Source organism: Camelus dromedarius, chromosome 10 (assembly GCF_036321535.1).
Source record: "Camelus dromedarius isolate mCamDro1 chromosome 10, mCamDro1.pat, whole genome shotgun sequence".
NCBI classification, from domain to species: domain Eukaryota; kingdom Metazoa; phylum Chordata; class Mammalia; order Artiodactyla; family Camelidae; genus Camelus; species Camelus dromedarius.
Window position 1 is genome coordinate 25,153,535 of NC_087445.1, and position 22,040 is coordinate 25,175,574.

Sequence of the window (22,040 nt, forward strand, 5' to 3'; positions counted from 1 at the left end):
TGAATGGCTGACTTAAATGGTAATTCGATTTATCAGACAAAATATTGTGACTAAAGATTTAGCACATGTTGCCCTAGGAAAAGTACTTACACATCAAAGCAGATTACAGTCTTGCCTGCTTGTCAGAGATACGTCTCTTATCCATACAATTTTATATGGCGACAGGCTTCAGATATAATTGAGAGTTTTCCCTTCTTCAGAATTTTAGGGAAGCGTCCAGCTAGTTTTCCTGATGGTAATAGTAGTTTACTCAGCGTAGTCCCGCTTTTAATTCTTGTGTACACCTTTCTAGCTGTTTAGCTATACAGCTGTTTCTCATTCCCCGTGTGGTGAAGTCTGAGTAACTAGCTCAGGACCGGTCTCTCAGATCTCCTTCTGTTGAGGACTGTGTCTGCTGTGGCAGAAGTGAGGAGGAAAGTTGAGCAGTTGGGTAAGAAGTCGCCCGTTCTCACCCTGTTCCCCTCACTTACATGTCATCCTGCTTTTCTGCTGTTAATGAATTGTCTGTAAGTGTGTATACACCTGTTTTTGTACTATTCTAAGTGGGGTGGGGACATATTATACATGCAGATGTGTAGCTTATGGCTCCTTTTAGGACCTGTTGCAAATAACAAGCATCTTACTTTGTCAGGCCTGATGAAAGAAGGGGACTTGCGGGCTCAGGGAACTCGTCCCCAGTCTTCGAGGACAGTCCGTCCTGGGGCTCAACAGCGCCATGAAAGCCAGTCCTTTCTCCCTGCACGTCTATCCACGGTGTCAGCTTTTCCCCACGACTCCTATTCCTCATAGTTCTGGAATGACTGCTGACCGCAGCTGGGGTCATGCACCACTTCCTTCACATGCCGTTGGGAGTCAGGTGTCTAAAAACCCCAAACAAAAGTCCTGAGATTCTTCCTGAATGAACCAGTGCAGATCATGTGCCTACTCCTGAGTTAGGGACTGTGGCCACGGGGATAGAGTTGTACTGGAATTGAGTCATTCAGACTCCATTGTTGGAACTACTCATTCATTGCAACATTACAAATTACCACAAAACTTAGCAACGTAATAGACATTTACTATCTCACAGTTTCTGTGGGTCAGGAATTTGGGAGCCGTTTAGCTGGGTGGTCTGGCTCAGACCCTTGTGCAGTTGCCAGCAGACTGCCTGTGAGGGCTGCGGTCATCTGAAGGCTTGACCAGGGCTGGAGGATGCACGTCCAGGATGCTTTACCCAGACGGCTATTGGCAGGAGGGTTTATTGCCTCTTCACGGGGCTGCGTGTGTATCCGCATGACATGGTAGCTGACTTCCCCCAGAGTGAGTGATCAAGAGAAAGAGCAAGGAGGAAGCCCCAGTGCCTTCTTCGGACCTGCCTGTGAAATTGCATGTCACCATTTGTTTGTTATTAATCATATCACCAGGTCCAGCCCACACTCAGGATCCCCTTCTTGAAGGAAGGGATATTACAGAGTTTATGAACACATTTTAAAATCACCACCCAAAGTGGAGGCACAGAGTGGGAGCGAGAGCAAAAGAGAGAGCTCTTTGAGGCAGCACGGGGCGGGGAGACTGGACAGTCTAATGAAAATCTGAGTTTGTGTAAAGGAGTGAGATGAAGATGGATGTTAGGTGAACAACCAGCAGGTGCCCCCTGTACTCAGTAAAGTGCTTCTCTCACTTCAGTTGTGTGGCTAGACAATAATAGAATCACATCTCAGAATGGAGTACGCACGATCCACACGATCATGGCAGATGTGGAATGTTACTTATTTAAACAAATACTTCTCTGTGGTACTGGGAAAGAGCGTTGGTGTGGGTATTCCAAATAGAGGGTAACTGGATTATTGGCATTGGCATTGGGATTTGTCAGTTTGTTAGCACATTGACCTTCCTATTCGTTATGCCTGACTCTTTGACCAGTAGATCAAGGTTTGGGGTTTGAAAATCCTGGCAGGTTTTGAGACTTTATCTGAAGTAAAATTGATTATATCCTGTAGAGTTATAAGTGCAGGGAATGCATGCGTGATAACAACACTTTGGTCTAGTGCATTAGACTTTTCAGCCTTTTCTTACTACACTTGATCCTCATGGCAAACTCATGGTTGGCAAGTTGTATTTTCTTTTTTTTTTTTTTCCCAAGACAGGAAAATTGAGGTTGAGATGTTTGGTAGTATATCCAAATTTATACAGCTAGGCAGAAAGGAAGTTACAACTGAGCTCTGCTTACCCTAAACGCGCCTGGCTTTTTCTGTTTTACGCACATGACTGATTGCCTGGAAAGAGCAGGGGTAGAGAGGACACACAGTGACAGTGAGAAAGTCGTCAGGCATTGATCACCTTTCTCAGCAAAGCCACAGTGTTGATCATCTTACAGTGATGGTGCAGCCTTACCTTGATGTCATGATCCTAAATGTCCAGTGGCAAGCTTGGCTCCCATGTATGTACAGTTCACAGAAACCATGATGAAGTTCCCTTTTCTTTCTTGCTTTCTATCTCCCTGGATGGAAACTATAATGAAAAAGGTTGCTAGCTCTAACCAGAATGAAAATGTTTAAAATACTGTGGTAATTTTACTTATATAAACATTAAGGAAAGGTAAAAGCTGATATATGGAATATTTGTTTTTGATGAAAGAAAGTGTGGACAATATAGACAAAGTAGGTGTAGCTCTCTGGCCTTGGCAGCTTTTCCATGCAGGTCTTTGGTCTCAGAGTTGAGAACATTTTCTCTGTGTACCAAATCAAAACATGAATCTTTGGAGAAACCAGTCCTGATGTTTAGCCCCAGAAGGGACAGACCGTGAGCCTTCAAGGCAGTCCTTGGAGGAAGAGGGGCAACAGAAAGGCATGCAGGGGCCTGGGCTGGTGATTGTCTCTAAGCTGTAAGCCAGAAAGAGGAAGCAGGAGTGCTTTGGAGCCCTTTGATTGGTTTTGATTAGTCAGTTACACACAACTAAATTCTCAGATGTTGTGTATTCACTGAATTGTTGGATGCATTTTTGTTCTCTGGATATTTTGTTAAACTAGAGATATGCTACTGGATAGATACGCTGAAGATACTGGAGGTAGTAGACATATGGGAGGAGTGAGAACATCTAATATTTGATGGAGGAGAATTTAATCCCATTTAAAATTTAGAAAGTTTGCTTAAGGAAAGAGATTTTAAATAGTGGATTTTAGAATAGTTTTAATTACTTTTGTAGCCCTTAGGTAAGAAGGTGATGTTCAGAAGTCACGGCCACATGCTGTGGATAAATTGTTGGATAAATTTAGCCTGTTTGGTGTTTTCTGAGTGCCCCTCTGTTGGCCTGTCTAGGACCAGGGGGGTCTGGGCATCGCCATCAGTGAGGAAGACACGCTCAGCGGGGTGGTCATAAAGAGCCTCACGGAGCACGGGGCGGCAGCCAAGGTGAGGCGCCCCCACTCACTGTCAGGGGGTCGGGGGGGGGGGATATTCCTGTAAAAGTACTTTAACCCTTCCGTGTTTCCACCCAGGATGGGCGGCTCAAAGTTGGAGATCAGATCTTGGCTGTCGACGATGAAGTTGTTGTTGGCTATCCTGTTGAAAAGGTACTTTCCCACAAGAAAGCAGGTGGTACTGTGAACCCATCCTTGGTCATGGCTAAATTGTGCATGTGTGTGTGTCTGTGATCACTCATAGGAAATCAAAGCTGTGTAGCTGTATTAGATAGATATCTGTAAGGAAGAGAGGAGATTATGTGGAAGTTGTTTAATTTCTTTTTTCTGTTTTCCAATAAGGTGATGTTAAGGTATTTTCTTACCTGATAAATTCAGCATTCAGTGGGCATTTCTGATAAATATCATTGCAATTTTCCCTTAGGAAAACTTGGAGCTTCTAAACAAAGGTCAACTTAGTATCAAAACTAAAGGAATATTTTTTTTAAATGAATGTTTGCTCCCATAAATATCCCATATACATATATATATATATATATATATCTTTATAAACAGATTTTGAGAGTCAGCCATTAAATGTAAACTCTTATTGGAGTTAAACAGTTACTTGTGCCTGAGTTTCTCCCTCCTCAAAAGCAATCTTAATACTGCACTGACTAGGAGTCTCACCTGAAGCCCTTTGTAAGGGCTAGGGAAAAAGCTGTTTTCCTCTTGAGGTTTGGTGTGCCGGCATTTCCACTTCTACCCTGGCCAGCAAGACGCTTAAACCATTTATTAAATTCAGTTTTAGTCATTGTGTGGGTTTGATCCTTTACCCCACACGTGCATGTTTTAGCTTTCCTTTTGGTTTGATTCTTCTGTTACATAGTTTTCTTACCTTGCTTGTAGTATGTATGAGTGTTTCCATTTTATTAAAGATGTTTGTGTAAGCCACGTCATGTTCTCTGTGGAATCAGAAGTGGATGAATCACCCCATATTTCTTCTAAGGTTGTGGGGATCTAGGAAAAAAGTGGATGGTATTAATTAGAAATATAAAATGTTGAAAGCCTTTTACTTATATAAGGAAGAATATGGTCAGAACTAGACTTACAGTAGAAATTAACTGTGGCCTTAATATTAGGGAATTGGAGAAACTAGGAAGAAACTGCCACCATTCTTTCCTGACCTCTCAATCACAGGTCCTGACAAGGAAAGAATGTACCTCTGACTCTTCTCTCAGCCACAGATAGTTACAGATTCCAGCTATGATTGTGGCTATTTGTACAAGTCTACTAATTTGCCTTTAAATTTTATTTACCCTGTGCACCAACCTTCTGCCAGTTTATTAGCCTTTTGAAAGCAGCGAAGACGACAGTGAAACTTTCTATTCGTGCTGAGAATCCAGACTCCCAGGCCATTGTTCCAGCAGCTGCTACAGCCAATGGAGAAAAAAAGAACAGCTCCCAGTCTCCGATGGTCCCACTGTCTGTCTCCCCGGAGCCGGAGACCGTCCGAAGTAAGGGCTGGTCTCTCGCTGGTCCTGCATGTATGGCACATTCACACGCAGTAGCGGATCCCTACTTCGGGGCCACCTGCCTGTATGTAGCCCACTATTTGAAACGCCATAGTCAGGGAATCCTTTGGTGAAAGGATGGCATAAAGAGAGGGTCTCCTGAAGAAAGAATACTGGACAGTTAGGGAGGTTAAAACCATTTATGGAAATTTTCTCATTTTTTAATTTTAAGTTGGTCCTTAAATAGCATTGTCTATAAAAACTATAAATTGGTAAATGGAAGCATAACATGAAAGAAAATATCTTACACCTGCTCTTACCATTTCAGGAGCAAGAAAATAGTCTACCTCTAATTCCTAACAAGAGAACATCTTTTCTAAAACTAATCTATCAAGTATCCCAGCTTTCCCCAAATACGCTGTTTGCTGTGTGCACTTTGGTCTATCAGAGAACGTGTGATAGGAAGACTGTCACAAAACAAGGTGTGAAAGTACAGCCTCCTTATTTTCTTATAATCTCATCTTACTCATTTAATTCTGAGCGTAGATGCACCAGGTTTTAGTATCCAAGTTTATAAAACATTGAGCAAGACACAAGGAGAGACACTGCAGGTGGGTCTCGCTTGATGTCTTAGAAGCTCAGGTGTTAAATCCAGGTGCACGTATGCTCAGATTTGATTACCCAAGAAGAGAAACTTTAGGATGGGGTGAAGAAGAAAGCCAGATCAAACATAAGAAGCCCTGAAAGGCAGGCGCCATAATCCAAGTTGCTGATGTCCTTTGTGTTTTATGGTCCTCCTGAATGTGAGGTTCCCAACGCATCTCACCGTGCTGAGTTTTACAAATCGTCATTTCATAAGTTTGGTTGGTTCCAACAACATGCAAAATACCAAAGTGAAACTAGAGGTTCAGTTCAACTCTCTGCTCTCATTCCTTTTACATATTATCTCCTTAATTTAAAAAAATACAAAATAGTGCAGAAAATAATTTAACAGGAATTTCGTGTCCGTGACCTTAAGTTAACAACGGTGATTTAATTACCCGCTTGATAGTTTTAAACACAGCTAAAAGACTGAGGCAGAACTGAAGGCTTCTTTGTCCCCAGATGGGCCCATCTTTCTGTCCCATTCTCTATCCCATCTATGGTGAGTCTAATATATATGCCTTCGAATCAATTTTTATTTGTATTTCACTTCATTTTCAACTTTTAGGTACAAGCAGGTCGTCCACACCAGCGATCTTTGCTTCCGATCCCGCCACCTGCCCCATTATCCCAGGCTGTGAAACAACAATCGAGATTTCCAAAGGCCGAACAGGGCTGGGCCTGAGCATCGTCGGGGGGTCCGACACATTGCTGGTGAGGACGCAGCCGGAGGTGCTTCACAGACACAGAGAGCCCCCTTAGTGGGCCCTGAGAGAGCATTATTAGGGAGACTTCTGTCCCTTTTATGAACTGAAATACAAAGGCTTAGAAAAATGTATTGCTCATTCTTATTTTAATTTGTAGGGCAGATACTCAGCTGGGTACTGGGATTTTCATTTTGAGTAAGCTAATACTGATTTAATACTCATTTATTCATGTGATTGTGACCTTTAGGTTCAGAATATTTCATTAGTTTACCAAGTATTTCCATCTTTTAATTTCCTTCCTACTGACTGGATACCCATGGGTTACACCCACCCTGAGAGGAATTTGAAAAATTGGATAATTTGAAGACAAAATTTTCCACAGTGTCAAAAATGCTTTTAAAGTCTAATCATTCCATTTGTGGATATGAAAGGTGATGAGTTGACGTTTGTCTCTTACATACGTGTGTGTGGGTGGTTTATATATTTTATAATTTCTTTCTTTAGACTTACCTGTCATGAGAACGAGGTATAAGCTTCTTTGAGTCTTTAGGAAAAGGTGTCTTGTTACACTTCTCTTTGACTTGGGATACGTGACTCATGTATGGATGCAGTGCGTGTGTAACCCTTAGCACTGCCTGTAAAAGTGCGGTGTGTTTCGACTTTCTGTTCACCGTTCGTGGAGAGAATAGGATCAAGCATAGGTGTGTTTCGTTTGAGCCCTTAGGGAGCCATCATTATCCATGAAGTTTACGAAGAGGGAGCAGCATGTAAAGACGGAAGACTCTGGGCTGGTGATCAGATTTTAGAGGTACAGCATGCTGTGCGTTTGGCCTGGGAGGGTGGTGTGTGTGTGTGTCCTTTTTCCTCCCTCCCTCCTCCCTCCCCCTCCTCCCCCTCCTCCCTCCCTCCCCCTCTCCCCTCCTCCCTCCCCCTCTCTCCCTCCCTCCCCCTCTCCCCCTCCTCCCCCTCCTCCCTCCCTCCCCCTCTCCCCTCCTCCCTCCCCCTCTCTCCCTCCCTCCCCCTCTCCCCCTCCTCCCCCTCCTCCCCCTCCTCCCCCTCCTCCCCCTCCTCCCCCTCCTCCCCCTCCTCCCTTCACTTTACTCAGCTCACCTGGTTCCTCACTGTCTGGTTCTGTGCAGGTGAATGGAATTGACCTGAGAAAGGCCACGCATGATGAAGCCATCAATGTCCTGAGACAGACACCACAGAGGGTGCGCCTGACGCTCTACCGAGATGAGGCCCCATACAAAGAGGAGGACGTGTATGACACCCTCACCGTCGAGCTGCAGAAGAAGCCGGGGAAGGGCCTGGGCTTGAGCATTGTTGGTAAAAGGTATGACTGAACAGGGCACAGGCAGCGACCTCTTGGAAAGGACTGAATTTAAATTCCTTTAATAGTCCTAGCAGTCGCAGAAGCCTTCTCAGCCGCTCCTGTTCTGTAGGTAGCTGTTGTCGGCCCGCACAGTGGTAGAACATCAGAAGACAGTGGTTATGCACTTTTTCAGTCAGTGTTTTGAGGGATTGTGAAGGTTCCAGACAAATAGCAATTTGACACAATGAGTACCTGCTGTGTGCCAGGAAATACATGAGCTTCTGGGGAATAGAGTTGAATAAGACATGGATCCTGACCTCAGAAAACTCAGTTTGGTAAATGAGAATTAAATACATTCTTTCAGCAAAGTCACCTGTTGATGAGAGACAGAAACTCATTGGGGGGAACCTACGAGAAAAGGACCACGTGACTGCATTAAGGGAAGTAGGTTAGGAAAGTATCCTTCAAAAGAGGTGTGCAAGACGAAGCTAAAAGTGATGTATGAGAGTTGGTCCCACTATAGGGGTAGAGGGCATTCTCGAGAGGAGGATCAGCATGAACAAGAGCACACCGTCACAGGGAACAGAAAGTGTACATTAAGAGGCCGGGGTGGTAGATAGATGAATATACGTAAGTTAAGTGCCTAAGTTATTTCAGTGTGTGTGTATAGGTAATGTTAGAAACATATGCTCCAGTAAGTCCCAACACCTTTATTCTGAAGATGAGAAAGCAGAGTATGAGATGGTGGAAAGACTCGTTTGAGGTCATGACCATCGCAAGATGTTCAACTTTCACTGAAAGATACAGTTATCTTTCAGTGTCAACAAGAAGTTGTTGGGTTATTTATAGTTCCATCGAAGGAAGATTGGAGTAAGATTACTACTTACTCATTTTGTGTAAACCTATTATTGTATGAAAGTTAGATCTGTAATGATTTAAAATAAGAGGCTTCACAGCAATGACATTTAAATTTTGAATAACAAATAGTTTCGGTTTAAGATACGTATTTGTTATTTATTGTCAGCAATGTTAATGACATTGATGATAATAGCGACATATTTATGTAGGCACAGATCAATATCAAGTCTTTATTATGGTGTAGAAAGAACAAGACATTGAGCTCTCAATGGCTCAAGTCTCATTTTTGCTGTGTGGTAGCTGTGTGGCCCATAAAGTGAGGATAATAGTAGCCACTTCTGCTCACAGTGTGTAACTGTTGAATAAGTATGCTTATGAAAGATACGTCTAATCTGTGAAATATGATAAAGACATAAGATTATATTAAAAAATTATTCTCCTAGTTGCCCCACTGTTGCTGAAAACAGTAAAACTTTTAAAGTCATAAAAATAGAAGTAAAATTTTCACTTGATAAATGTTAGCCTTTCGTTAAATAAGCATTGCATTACAGTTGAGAAAAAAGTGCTAATGTTGAAATTCAAAATTCCATTTGCAGAAATGATACTGGAGTATTTGTATCTGACATTGTCAAGGGAGGAATTGCAGATGCTGACGGAAGGCTCATGCAGGGAGACCAGATACTGATGGTGAACGGAGAAGACGTCCGTCATGCCACCCAGGAAGCCGTCGCGGCGCTGCTCAAGGTAAAAGTCAAGTGCCCCAAGCAGCCGTGTGTAACGGTGTAGGAAAGAGAGTTTAACAGGGAGCTGCCACGTCAGATAAGTCCTGACTGCTCTGCATTTAGTGTGTTATCTCAAAGATGCATTTATGCATTAGATGCTGTGTTTCAGTGATTGCTCTCTAAGTAACAGATCTATGATTAGCTATTTATTATATTGGTATATATTTATTAGCAGTAATAAGAATTTTGAACTGAACATCTGTGATCTTAGTAAATCTTCTTACCATAAAAATGAATCTCTTGAAAAAAGGACACATATTCAGGCCACAAAGGAGAAACCAAAAAAATGTAACCTCAGTCCCCCATAATTATATTTGGATTTATTCTTACGACCTCTGGTTTAAGTGAAGACCATCCCTGGCACGGGTGCTCTTTGAAGGGGACTCGGCGGAGAGGCAGGAGGTCATACGAGGCAAGAAGGGCACCTCTGGAAGTCATGCTTCCTGGGCTGTCCTGTCCCAGCCCTTCCTTATGCCCTGTCTGGCTGTGCTGAATTGGACATCTTTAGACTTCCCCAGAGATGAAGAGTATGGAAGAAAGATTTTACCCTTGTTGAACCAGAGAAGAGGATGTTTGGTTCACATCTTACTCTGATTCAAAACTACTGAACTATTTAAAGTTTGGCATTTAAAATCATAGTTGGACGGGTCATCCTTATGAAGGTGATTTAGTGCAGATTTACCTGGCAGTACCTTCAGCAATTATCCTTGTTGTTTTTTTCAGCCATTATAAGGCCCGCATCCCAAGGTATCACTGCTAGGCTTAAGTACATTTTGCATTATGAAATCTACTTCCTCCCAAGTAAATGCTCCATGAAGAATCATCTTCTGATTGGAAAGGAGAGCCAGTCTCATTGTAAAAATAAATTGTAAAATACAGAATAGTCAGTTAAAAATGCAACTCTTGGAGCTTGAGGCGTATTTCCAAGGAATATTCCAGTTTCTAGAGAGGATGTGTCTTCCTACAAGAAAATAGAGCAGTGCTTATTACCTCCTTGTTTTCCCTTACCTGGCATGTGTTTTTATGACCTGAAGCGTAGAAGTGTTTTACAGAGAAACTAGCCACCATCAGTACCCATGCCGTGTGGCACATGTTAAGTAACATTAGCCTTCAGGGCAGCGCCCCCGCAGCAGTAAAAATACACATTTCTCACGTGCTCGTGGGAGCCTTTTCAGTGGCTAAACTCCACGGAGCGATTTTCAAGGGAGCATCTTGTTATTAACCTCTGTGATTTGCATAAGACCCGGTATGTACATATAAATGTAGTTATTCGTAAAGTCACACTTAAAAGCTGTCCTTTCGTCTTAGAGTTACCAATTTTCAAAAAATAAAATGATTACAATTCCTTAAGGAGAAGTAACTTCCTTTTGGAAACAAAAGCAACAGTTAACCCTGTAAGATAGATACCTCTCAGAGATAAAGATGGAAACATCCATAGAATAACATAAATAATTTTAGAACAAGTCAAACCACCATTTAAAAACCCCGTTCGGCGGTCTCTCATGACAGCCTTAAATAATTGTATAACTTTGCAGTTTGTAGCCGCTGCTGCCTGTTCTTGTTTTGATTTAGTCAGTGTTCCCTTGAAAATCTTGTGTAAATAATCCTCATTACACAAGAAAACTTTATGCACAGAAGGTTCATTGCAGTGTGGTTTGCAATAATAGAAAAACTGGAAGCAACACAGTTGCTACTTTGTGCTAGGCACACTCGTAAGCATTGCATGTGGGTTATTTTATCACAACGGCCTGTAACAGTCTCCATTTGTAAAATGCAGAATAAAAGACTTATCAACGTAGACGCATCTGGTAAGGTCACACTGCTAGCAAGTCACATAGTCTGGATTAAACCCATGTGTTTGACTCCAGAGTCCGGGTCCTCAAACAGCTCGTTGTGTTCCTCCTGCCTGAGACTGTGCAGCGTTCCTTGTGTGCCTCTGATTTGTGTGCGAAGAGACACAGGGAAATCGTGTTCAGTCCTTGGTCTGTGTGTGCAGCCGTGTGGCTCACTGAAGTATGTACAGTCGCTCCATGTGTGGCGAGAGAGCTCGTACCCAGTTTACCTGAGGGCCTCCTCTATGGAGGGCAGAACGGATCAGTGCCGTAGTGGTAATTTTATTGTTTTTGTTTTGTTCGTTGAAATCTGAGTGATTTAGTTTATTTGGCCTGTCTAAATTAGTGTGTTTTATGAGCTAATTGCTCAATTCTCAGTGTCTCTTGCTTTGGCAGAAACAGGCTCCATGTGAATCATTAGGTGGTAAGACAGGCGCTAGTGGTGCTGCTGCTGCTTGTTGTTAATTTTTTTTTTTTTTTACTAGTTTTAATGTTTTAGAAAAACCTCTTTCCACAAAGGATTGGTGGCAGCCTTGCCTATGGAAATTCCACAGGGAAGATGCCTTTCGAAAACTCAGTCTTGACAAATAAAATATATTCCTAGAGCTGAGTGTAGCATTTTGTTTTAACATTTCCGCAAAACCACCTCTCCCACAGTGCTCCCTGGGGACAGTGACCTTGGAAGTCGGAAGAGTCAAAGCTGGTCCGTTCCATTCAGAGAGGAGGCCTTCTCAAAGCAGCCAGGTGGGTAGCTGTGGGGTTCATCGGGGCAGTGCAGCCCACATGCCAAAAGGAACCCAAAGGTGGCCTGACTGTGGGTCTGTCCAGGGTGGTGCACGCAGACCTGGCTCCCTGACCCTTGGCAGAGCGGCCGAGGTGCCGAGTGTGGGTTGAGGGTGGGCGTGTGAGCATGGTGTGACTCTTGAGTAGTTTGTGAGTCATTCAGAGGAACTTAATTCCAAACACTTCCCTTTTCTGGCATAATTCTTATTCCATAATCTCAATAGTGAACCCATTACTATATGTAAAGCCTACCGAAGTAATATATTTTTAAAGTACTTTGTAACAAACATTTATCAGTCGGTATTCAACTAGAAAAATCCCATGTAGGGGAACTGAAGAAGCTCACCACCACGTGTAAAAATATGGAGTGAGGTAGTTGGAGTCTGTTGGCAAGCCCCTGTCCTCAGCCTTGTCTTCTGCTGACAGAAGCCCGTTTCTGTCTGCCTGTCCTTAATGACCCCTTAGTCACACCTAAATGACTACCATTTGTTTCCCATTGACTGGCCTTAGTTCTACAGTTAAGTCCCCATCTATGTACAACATGAGGTTCAGTTTAGAGAAGATTAGCTTGAATGAGATTAGGAAAATCCACTAAAATTTTAGCTAGGTTGGAATCAATTGCATCCATTCTTTTAGCTTCAATTTATTCATGTCACTGTGCAAATTTTTCCTTCAAGGAGAAAAGAAAAAAAAACTCAGTAGAAACTGTTTATATTGCCTTTCAAATTATCAGACACCACTGTTGCTTAACAGGTATTTCTTTCTAGGTACATTAAAAGAATCCTGAAATAAGTAGGTTTTAGGGAGTACCATTACTTCCCAAACTTTCTAAAACAGCTGTTATATGTTTATAGATGAGCGAAGGCAGCCTTTCATCATTCACTTTTCCACTCTCGGGATCCAGTACATCTGAGTCACTGGAAAGTCACTCAAAGAAGAATGCATGTAAGATGGTTTGATGTTTTAAGCATAATTTATTGGTTTGAATTTTGGCCATCAACACTGATTTTTTTTTCCCTGTTTTAATTTACCTCTGAAGTGCTCTTTCCTCTAAATCATCCCAAACCCTAATAGAGGTGCAAAGATGAGGGCCAGCAGAAACTCAGAACAGCATGGAGGGGGATCTAGGGCTGCATTTCCCATGTGATGTTTTCCCTATGAGACACACTAAACATTAGAAGCAGGATTCTGTAATTTTTTTCTTACGAAGCAGATTGGTGTATTTGATTTTTACTCCCTTTTTCTGTTTAATGTAACACTGATAAATCAGAAGATGACATTACGTGAAGCCTTCTTTTTCCATGAAGATTGCAAAAAGTCTGATTGAGAAGATTAATCTGATCCTCCTGTGTTTTAGTTACATGAAATCATGATGCAGAGGGGTTTTTGGCTTGGAGCACTGGTTGAAAGTTGTTCAGATTGAAGAAACCAGCCATCTGGCAGTCTCTGTTTGCAATGTGACTAATATTCTAGAAATTTAGGCACTTAAGTCCATGGATTCTTTTTAATGCTTCCATGACTTTATTCCTCTCAGCTGCGCACATGCATCTTTCTATCCAAAGCACATCCTGTCGTTGATTCATTCAAAGTGGATTATGCAGTTGTATAAGCGATGCTCGAAATAAGAAGGAAGAAATGGCATGGTGTGTGCACTCTTCCAGCTGGGAGTCGCAGTGAAGGACAGATTTAATCATGTGTGCTGGAACATTTGAGCACCTCTTTCAGTAAAGTTAGAGTATCTCATTCAGTCTCATCTAGCTCTGGACATCAACTAAAGCTTAAACTAACATTAAAATGTTTTACCAACCATATTTTATTTTTTTTCCCTTTACAGTGGCATCAGAAATACAGGGATTGAGAACAGTTGAAATTAAAAAGGTAACTTGGGAGAGAGAAAACAACATAAACTCTGTCTGCATGTGTGTTTTCCTGTTAAGCTGCCTTCCTATGTTATAGTAGCGTCTGATAAAACACATAATATATTCAGGGGAAATAGCACAGCGCAGTCTTTGCTGACTTTCCTGGTCATAGTCCCTTATTTGAAAAATCACTGTTGGTATATCCTTTATTGCCATAACTATTAACCCAGCCCCAGACAAAGCAACACTTGCCACGCTGATATGTAAGCCTTTGTCTTCAACAGAAATTTCCTATTCTCCTGAAACAGCCGTGCACAGGAGAGAAAACCTGAGCGGATTTACGGGCTGAATGCTCTTGTAGACCCTTCATACCGCTGTCACTTTACCTGTCACTGCAGCCCTTTCTCTGTGAGAGGCGCTGCGATCTCCATTTTGCCTGTGAAGATCTGGGGATTCGCTGAGAGCAGTGGACCTGTACCAGGTCCCAGTGCTCCTAAGTGTGGGCTTCTGCCTTCGAACACGGGTCTCTCTGGTTCCTTCTCACTTCATCAGTTTGTACTTGCTTTCCCTCAGTCCCTATATCCTGATTTTCATTTAGCCTGTTTTGACCTTTTTTTTTTTTTTTATGTTTCTAAATCACATTAAGGACCTGTATCAGATAAAGTAATGTGGTTTTCCAGGGCCTCGTTTTCCACCCTCACATCTAGAAGATCAGAGTTAACTGTAGAATACCGTGCCGAAGAAACCAAAAGCCAATTAAAAATGTCCCTTTGACCAAAATGTCCCGTCTGTTTGATGGCAGGGGCCTGCTGACTCGCTGGGAATCAGCATTGCTGGAGGAGTGGGCAGCCCGCTGGGCGATGTTCCTATATTTATTGCAATGATGCATCCGAATGGAGTTGCAGCTCAGACCCAGAAACTCAGAGTAAGTTTCACTCATCGCCCTGGTAGCCCTAGCAAATCTGTGGAAAGGTTTTATAGACCCTTTGAATCTGGCCACCTGTTGCAGGCAGTTTGAATTATCTGTATCAACTTTTAAATCGGCTAATACAGCCACAGCAGGGCTTGCTTTGAGTAAAAGATGAGGAAGATGAAAAGGAGGAGAATTAGCTGTTGGTGTGCAGATTCGCAGCTAGTTGGAATGGGGAGTTTTACGGTTGCTTCTTAACATTTTTCACTTGTTTGAAACCTTGTGGAAGAAGTTCAAAGGAAACAAAGTAATTTCGGAAAGTATTGCCAGACTGAAGTGAATTTTTTTCCTTTGCATGTTTTATTGGTTTAAATGCTAATTTAACTTTCTTAAATTGATAATTATCATGTATGTTACATTTGATGACCAAGTTTGCAGAAGTTTAATGTAAATATGATTTATATTGTGAAATTGTACAAGACTTGGCTTCAATATTAAGGGGATTATGCATATGTGGAACTCTGTGATAGAATTTATGCTAACTGCCCAGTTCTGAAATTATGTGAATGTTCCATTAAAGGAACTCAATCTCTATAAAGTAAAATCCGTACGGCCTTGTGCCTTAAAAATGGTCTCATACCATAACTGCTGTTAACTATTGTCTAAATCAGTAACGATTCAGTCTCCTTTTGATATGTAAGTTTATGACTGACACTTAAAAACTGATCGGACACACAACACAGGGATCAGAAAACTTTTCTGTGAAGGAGCAGATGAATACTTTAGGCTTTGTGGGACATACGTGTCTTTGCTGCAGCTACTCAACTCTGCCCTGTGAAAGTAGCCCGAGAGTCGTATTTGTCTTCAACCAAATTTTATTAACCAGAATAAACAGTGGGCCCTTCTTGACGTGCGAGTCATAATCTGCAAACCCTTGACTTAGAGTCATAGCTAATGTGTATAATAATATTGTCTAGAGAAAGTCTGGTTTCCGAATGGTAATAGATACGTTATTCTTTTAGTAGGAAGTACTGTCTTACCCAGGAGAAATGAAGAGAAGGGGGAAGAGTGGTTCCCTGCCCCTTGCCCCAGAGATGATACAACTAAGCCGTTGTATGCAGTGTCTCTCTGTGGTTGCTGCTACTTGGAATGGGAGGTTTCCTTGGGTTCTGTTTTGGTTGCTGATGAGCAGTGTATATGTGACTTGGAAAGTGGGGAAGGAAACTGTGCCATCGTCCGTGGCTGTTGGAGCAGATGGCTGTTCCTCTCTCTTGCAGGTAGGGGATAGGATCGTCACTATCTGTGGCACGTCCACCGATGGGATGACTCACACCCAAGCAGTTAACTTACTGAAAAATGCCTCTGGCTCCATTGAAATGCAGGTAAGACTTTTGTCCCAGCTGTTCAGAATATGAGTAGCTTGACAACACATGAGCTTCCATGTTAAAGTTGTGAAAATGATTAAATCTCCTGCTATTGTTTTATTTACTGCTTCCCTGAAGCGAACGATTACATTGAGAGTTCCAGGAAAGTGCGTAGCAAACACATGCTGTCACGTTTTATCCTGATGCATCTATTATTTCATACTTCGTATCTAAGGGAAAGAATTTGTGGTCTTAGCAGGAAGTGATTAATTGCTGAAATTTTAAGCATGTTCTTGAATTCTAAAGATGTTTTAAAAACAACTGCATTTGAGACCATGTTTAAAAAGCATCAGACAACTTGGTAGAAATTGAATTAGGAGAATATTCTTACTGTCAGTTGAAGAGAGGCCTCTGGACCTTGTGAAATTCCCTCCTCTTTGGTTGCATATATTATGTTAGTAGTAATGATGCTGTGAACAATAAAATATACATTTTAGTCCAAATGCTCTTTTTGAAAGAAAATTACTGATATCTTCCTAGCCACATGAACACGTGTTTTTCTCTGTATATTTCTCGGGTGTGCAGGTGGTTGCTGGAGGAGACGTGAGTGTGGTCACAGGTCATCAGCAGGAGCCTGCCAATTCTAGTCTTTCTTTCACGGGGCTGACGTCAAGTAGTATATTTCAGGATGATTTAGGGTGAGCTCATATATAATGGTTTGTATGTCCCTACCACTCACGTAAGACGGAAATAATAGGAAGTGAGGTACAAAATAGGAAAACCAAGTGTTTCTTTCTCTTCCATAATTATGGCATGGATTTAGTTTATAAAGCTCGGTATGCAGCTAGCTAGACAGACGGACGTGCATGCGTGCATGCCACTATTCCTGCATTTTCAGCTCTGAGCTTTTTGAGTTTCTGGGGGTCAATCTATCATTTAAAAAAATTCCAGCATTGCCTACTCATTTATTAAATCATCCTTCTGATTAAAAAACTTCACAGTTACCCAGAACTTGAGCACAAAAGAGTCAGAACACAGAGAGAGAAGAGAGGAGCATATTAGAATTTTTTAAGTAATTTGATGCAGCTTTTATATTGCTTATCCTTGATTTTTTTCTCTGAGCTTGGGAGTGCTGACATTTATGACTTACTCCTCCTGTAGCCTCTCACTTTAGATAAACTGGAAAAAGACCCAGCTAATCTATGCAATGAGAACACGCCATGAATATGTTAGGTTAAGGGTGCTATAAATGAGTAATAGAATTAGGGTGTTAAGTAGGATTTCATTAGATTATGTAAATATAAAATACTTAGCACAGCACGCACTGACAATTTAAACATCGCCAAATAGCCATGATACACTCGCTTTCTGTAACACAGAAAATTATACCAGTTCTAGGTGGATGTCAGATAATCCATGATGTACAGATTCTGGAGATACATATATAGATACCATATATATATGGATACCATATATATATATATACATATATATACATATATATACATATATAAATGTAAAAACCCCTTTTTCCTTCTCTTTGCTGTAGACCTCCTCAGTGTAAGTCAATCACGCTAGACCGAGGACCAGATGGCTTAGGCTTCAGTATAGTCGGAGGATACGGCAGCCCTCACGGAGACTTACCCATTTACGTTAAAACAGTGTTTGCAAAGGTAAGCTTGCAAATTTTAACCACCCTCTTTCCCCCTAAACATTAATTAATGGTGGTCAGCAGCTGGCTTATTATTTTATGGCCCGAGGTAACGCCAAATGGTTAACGGTTGATCATTTTCTTTGGGAACTCCCTACAGGAACAGGTCATTCAATATTTTTTTTTTATCCAGTACGAGGTTTAGTTGTCTTTAAGGGGAAATAGGCTCAAATTGAAATTCCATGGGCACTCTTGACAATATATATAAAACTATTAATGAATTTCAGTTAGCCAGTAAGCCCTGATTTTTTTTTTTTCCTGTGGAAACAAGTCGCATATGATTGAACGTCTTTTGAAAATAGGACACGTTGAATGTGTGTATGCTGTAGAGCCCTGGCATTTCTTTTTCTCTGCATTTTTTGTTGTGAAATGTAAAATAGGCACAGAAAAGTACATAAAACACATATGCAGAATAACTAATAGGGCATTTATTCTGCAAGTTTCATTTCATTGAATGGAATAGAATAACAACCACTAAAAAAATTTAAGACTCTCCAGCAGCTCTGTCACCTGCCATGAATCAGCTATTTGCAGTCGAGGGATTCCTTAAAGAAAAGAAAACCGTTGGCATACAGTTGTAATCGTGTAGCAATCCCGTTCTATGTTGAGATGTTTAAAGTACAAATAAAGTGATTACAACATTAGTGAAGCTATTATAATCATTTAAATTTGTATAATTATTGTTAATTCATTGTTAAGATAATTTTTTAGAAACTACAAAATTAGACAAAACTTCCTGGAGCAGAGAATCTAGATTCTCAAATTTTAACATTGTGAAGGAGCCAAAACCATATTAAACCTATGAAAGATTTGATACGGGGGCTTTAGATTTGTGCTGTGGTCCTTTAAAGTGCAAACCTGTGGAGGTTTCATTCTATTTTTTTTAATTATTATTTTTAACGAGTTTAAAGTGCTGTATCTACAGCAGTCCAGCTTTAGGCTTAATTTATGAGATTTTTTTTTTTTAAGCTACTGGTATGTCCAAAAATACAAACTGCATTTGCCAGTAAATAGAAGAGTCACGCAGTCCTCTTCCTCAGCCTTGGAACAATTTATTTAAGGCATGCTAGTTAGAACATATTTTAAGAATTTCATCATTATGGATTCCTCATTAACTTTTCCAGATTTTTAATCATATATTTAATTACGTAATTGCCTACTCTAAGTATGCCTTAAGATGGGGTTCTTGTACGAACAGCAGTGTCTGTGTTTAGTCTTAATCATTTAGGGTCCATAAGGAATATGAAGACTCCATCTACCCTTGGGAAGCAAAGAATCAAGCAGCTTAAGCAGCCTTTTCAAAACCACAGAAAGAATGAGAATTAGCAGGACTTGTGCCTGATCCTCCTGCCCTCGTCAACATGCACGTGGGCTTTCGTGCTTCTGCAAACCTTTGGGTTTGGTGACCTTCGTGTCCTTGTCCTATAAAACGGCTTTTGTCCTATGAAACGGTTAATTCTTTGTCTTCTGTCTGTAGGTCTTCTTTACAGGATAAAAAAAAAATCTTGGATTCTACAAAATCATTTCTACTAGGCATATTCCCAAATATTCTTTATTAATTTGAGTTCCCACCAACTGCTGTGCTGAACAGCCAAAAAACCATCCAACTAATCTATTGACTGCTAAATTCTCCCTCCAATTGGAATCTCAATGCTAAAGCCATTTAGGAGAAAGGGTTCCTTTGTGTGTGTTCATCACTGCTTACTGGCCGCGGAGCACCCGTGGCACACTGAGAGCGCTGTGTGTGTCCATGCAGGGCAACTCACATTCTTGTTTGGATCTCTTCATCTGTTGTGTAGCTGCAAGGCAGCGTTTTTTGAGGAGTAAACAAGCCCACTTTATAATTGCAGGGAGCAGCTGCCGAAGATGGGCGTCTCAAGAGGGGTGATCAGATCATTGCTGTCAACGGCCAGAGTCTAGAAGGGGTCACTCATGAAGAGGCCGTTGCCATCCTTAAGCGGACAAAAGGCACTGTCACTTTGACGGTTCTCTCCTGAACTTGCTGCCAGAATCGAGCCATCCCAAACTCCTTGCTCACATCCCATACTGTAAAGAGAATGAAACTGGTCCTGCGGATAACTTTCCCCATGCTGTCTTCATCGGGCTCTTCAAAACTGTAGGGGGAGAAAAGTAATATTTAAGTTGTTTTTCTCATATAGAAATGATTTTCTTACTGACAGCCTAGCATCACCTTCCCATTCTCCTTGCATTTTGTGATGTAAACTCAAAGAGCACGACTCTGCGTTGGCAGATCCCGTCTTTTCTTCCCGAAGATACTGACGTTTTATAATCACATGGGCAGAAATTAATACTGCTGATTAGTAGATAAAGAAAAAATGAATTCAAAAGCTAACCAAAGAGAAACGGCTGCCTGGCATTAAGGTGAAAAGTGAAAATATAAAATAAAGAAGAAAATCTCAAATTTTATAAACATACATTTTATTCCCCCTCCTCTCCCTGCTTCTAAAACAGAAAAGAAAAAACATTGACTGAAAATCTTTAAAAATACTTTCAGTCTTTAAGAATTTTGAATATTATTAAAAAGTTTCATCTCCTCAGCTCCAACATACACATAACTTAGTTTCCTCCTAAGAGGGGCTTCTGAGATTGAGTGAAAAAGCAAATGCAGGAAGTGGTGTCCCCGAGTTTGTACAGAAGCATTTACTGCACCATATTGATGTTCATTTTCACCTGCTCTAAGATATTTTCACCTTCCTATAAGTAAAATGCTGCTGCTGCCCCGTATTGACTGCGGTTTCCCTAGAAAGCAGCTGTGTTAACCGTGGACGAGTGTAGCTCTCCAAGTCTTCAGTGCTGCTTGTGCGGCGTGCAACACTCAAGATGTGTCACCGTGCTGTGCAGTTGGTTTTCAATTAGTATTAATCTTAATGACAGAGAAAAAAGCAACGTGTTAGTAATTATTTTGGTTGTATGCCATTAGTAAATTGATAGAAAAATTAAGGGGATTAACATAGCTTCATTTCATTGCCCTGTATTAACATCTTATAATACAATAGTTTAAGACTAAGGGAAACAGATGGAGCTGTTTATTGAGACAACTGGTGGGGAATTATCATGTGTTCATTCCCATTTTAGAGCGTGAAACTCCTACATTAGAATATATAAAGGCACTCTAAGTATTATCTATATTTGTAACGAAAGTAGTGTACAGATATTTTATTACAGCACTTTTGTGTAAATGCAGAATTGAAGTGAATAAATAAGACGTTTCATGGTGCACAAAAAAGAAGCAGGCGTATTTTTTTGTTGTTCATTTTACTGAGGAAAAGCTTTATTATATTGTTCAAGATTTACCATCTAAAATTGGTCTGTATCATGTCTAACTGCACATATGGTGTCCATAGTTACAGTTAGAGGAACTTTGGGCAGCATCATTATGAAAAGCTCGATGTTTTTCACGCCCAGCATTTTTACTAATGCTAAAGATTCACAGACTCCTCACAGAGCAGAGGAAGGAAAACAACACTGAAGGAGACACGTCCTGCTTGAACGTGCTTTTCTGAGATGCGGTTAGTGAAGCAGTATGAGAAGTTGTTCTTTAGAGTAGTCAAGAGCTAACGTGTGTTCAGAGAGAAGAAGTCATGATGAAAATTATTTATAATAGTCTTGAAAAGTCCAGTTTGAGCACTGAGCAAAGAAGTGGGGAGCCTTTGTTCTGCCAGTCTTCCCCCTAATTAGCTGATTGAGCACATGCATGCCCTCTGATTCATCTTGTCTGTGAAGGGATAGGTTATTTTATCTCAAAGCTTGTATCAAGTTATAAAATAGAAGACTTCTGGGATTCTTAGACGTACAAAATGAACGGACAAAACCGCACGGTGCAACAACTTGGGAGATATTCTCCCCAACCAACTGCTGTAAACTGAGGTACTTGATGTAATAAAATACATTTCGGTCTCCCAGTGACACATCCAGCTTCCTAGTCACCAGTTAATGGCCCTCCGTCAGGAAGGCCTGCCGAGATCCCCTCGTGGCTGGTTGCTGGAAGCTGAGCCGCCCTCTTCTGTAAGTTGTAACTAGCGAAGATTGTATGGAGGCCACTTGATGGCAGGCCCTAGGGAGGTGAGGGAACCACCCAAATTGAAGTCTGAGTAAATATGTGGAAGTACTCCAGTGAGAACAGCCTGTGTAGCAGCCTCCCCAGGGTCTACCAGGAACCTTATTTGGAAATTGGGTCTTTGTGGATGTCATCAGTTCAGTTAAAATGAAGTCATGCTGGGTTACCATGGGCCCCCATCATTAAAGGAAGGCCATTTAGAAATGGGGGCAAAACCAGACAGACAGACAGACAAACAAACAAACGGAACCTCTGGAGCCACCAGAAGCTGGAAGAGGCAGAGGCAAGGAAGGCCTTTCCCCTGGGGTCTT

The 22,040-nt window shown here is 41.4% G+C and overlaps 1 protein-coding gene across 7 annotated transcripts in view; it reads left to right on the forward strand.

Annotated features, from left to right (window-relative positions):
* MPDZ (multiple PDZ domain crumbs cell polarity complex component) overlaps positions 1–20,898 on the forward strand; it is a 146,055-nt gene extending 125,157 nt beyond the window's left edge. For all 7 annotated transcript variants that reach the window (XM_064490200.1, XM_064490202.1, XM_064490203.1 and 4 more), the window contains 15 exons: positions 3,298–3,390; positions 3,477–3,551; positions 4,720–4,894; positions 6,102–6,247; positions 6,965–7,048; positions 7,380–7,573; positions 9,007–9,154; positions 11,682–11,768; positions 12,662–12,752; positions 13,642–13,685; positions 14,469–14,591; positions 15,854–15,958; positions 16,526–16,638; positions 17,490–17,613; positions 19,502–20,898. In XM_064490200.1, the coding sequence (XP_064346270.1) occupies positions 3,298–3,390; positions 3,477–3,551; positions 4,720–4,894; positions 6,102–6,247; positions 6,965–7,048; positions 7,380–7,573; positions 9,007–9,154; positions 11,682–11,768; positions 12,662–12,752; positions 13,642–13,685; positions 14,469–14,591; positions 15,854–15,958; positions 16,526–16,638; positions 17,490–17,613; positions 19,502–19,648 (1,749 nt within the window). In that variant the 3' untranslated portion in view covers positions 19,649–20,898. The remainder of the gene's footprint in view (positions 1–3,297; positions 3,391–3,476; positions 3,552–4,719; positions 4,895–6,101; positions 6,248–6,964; positions 7,049–7,379; positions 7,574–9,006; positions 9,155–11,681; positions 11,769–12,661; positions 12,753–13,641; positions 13,686–14,468; positions 14,592–15,853; positions 15,959–16,525; positions 16,639–17,489; positions 17,614–19,501) is intronic.
* The last annotated feature ends 1,142 nt before the right edge of the window (positions 20,899–22,040 follow it).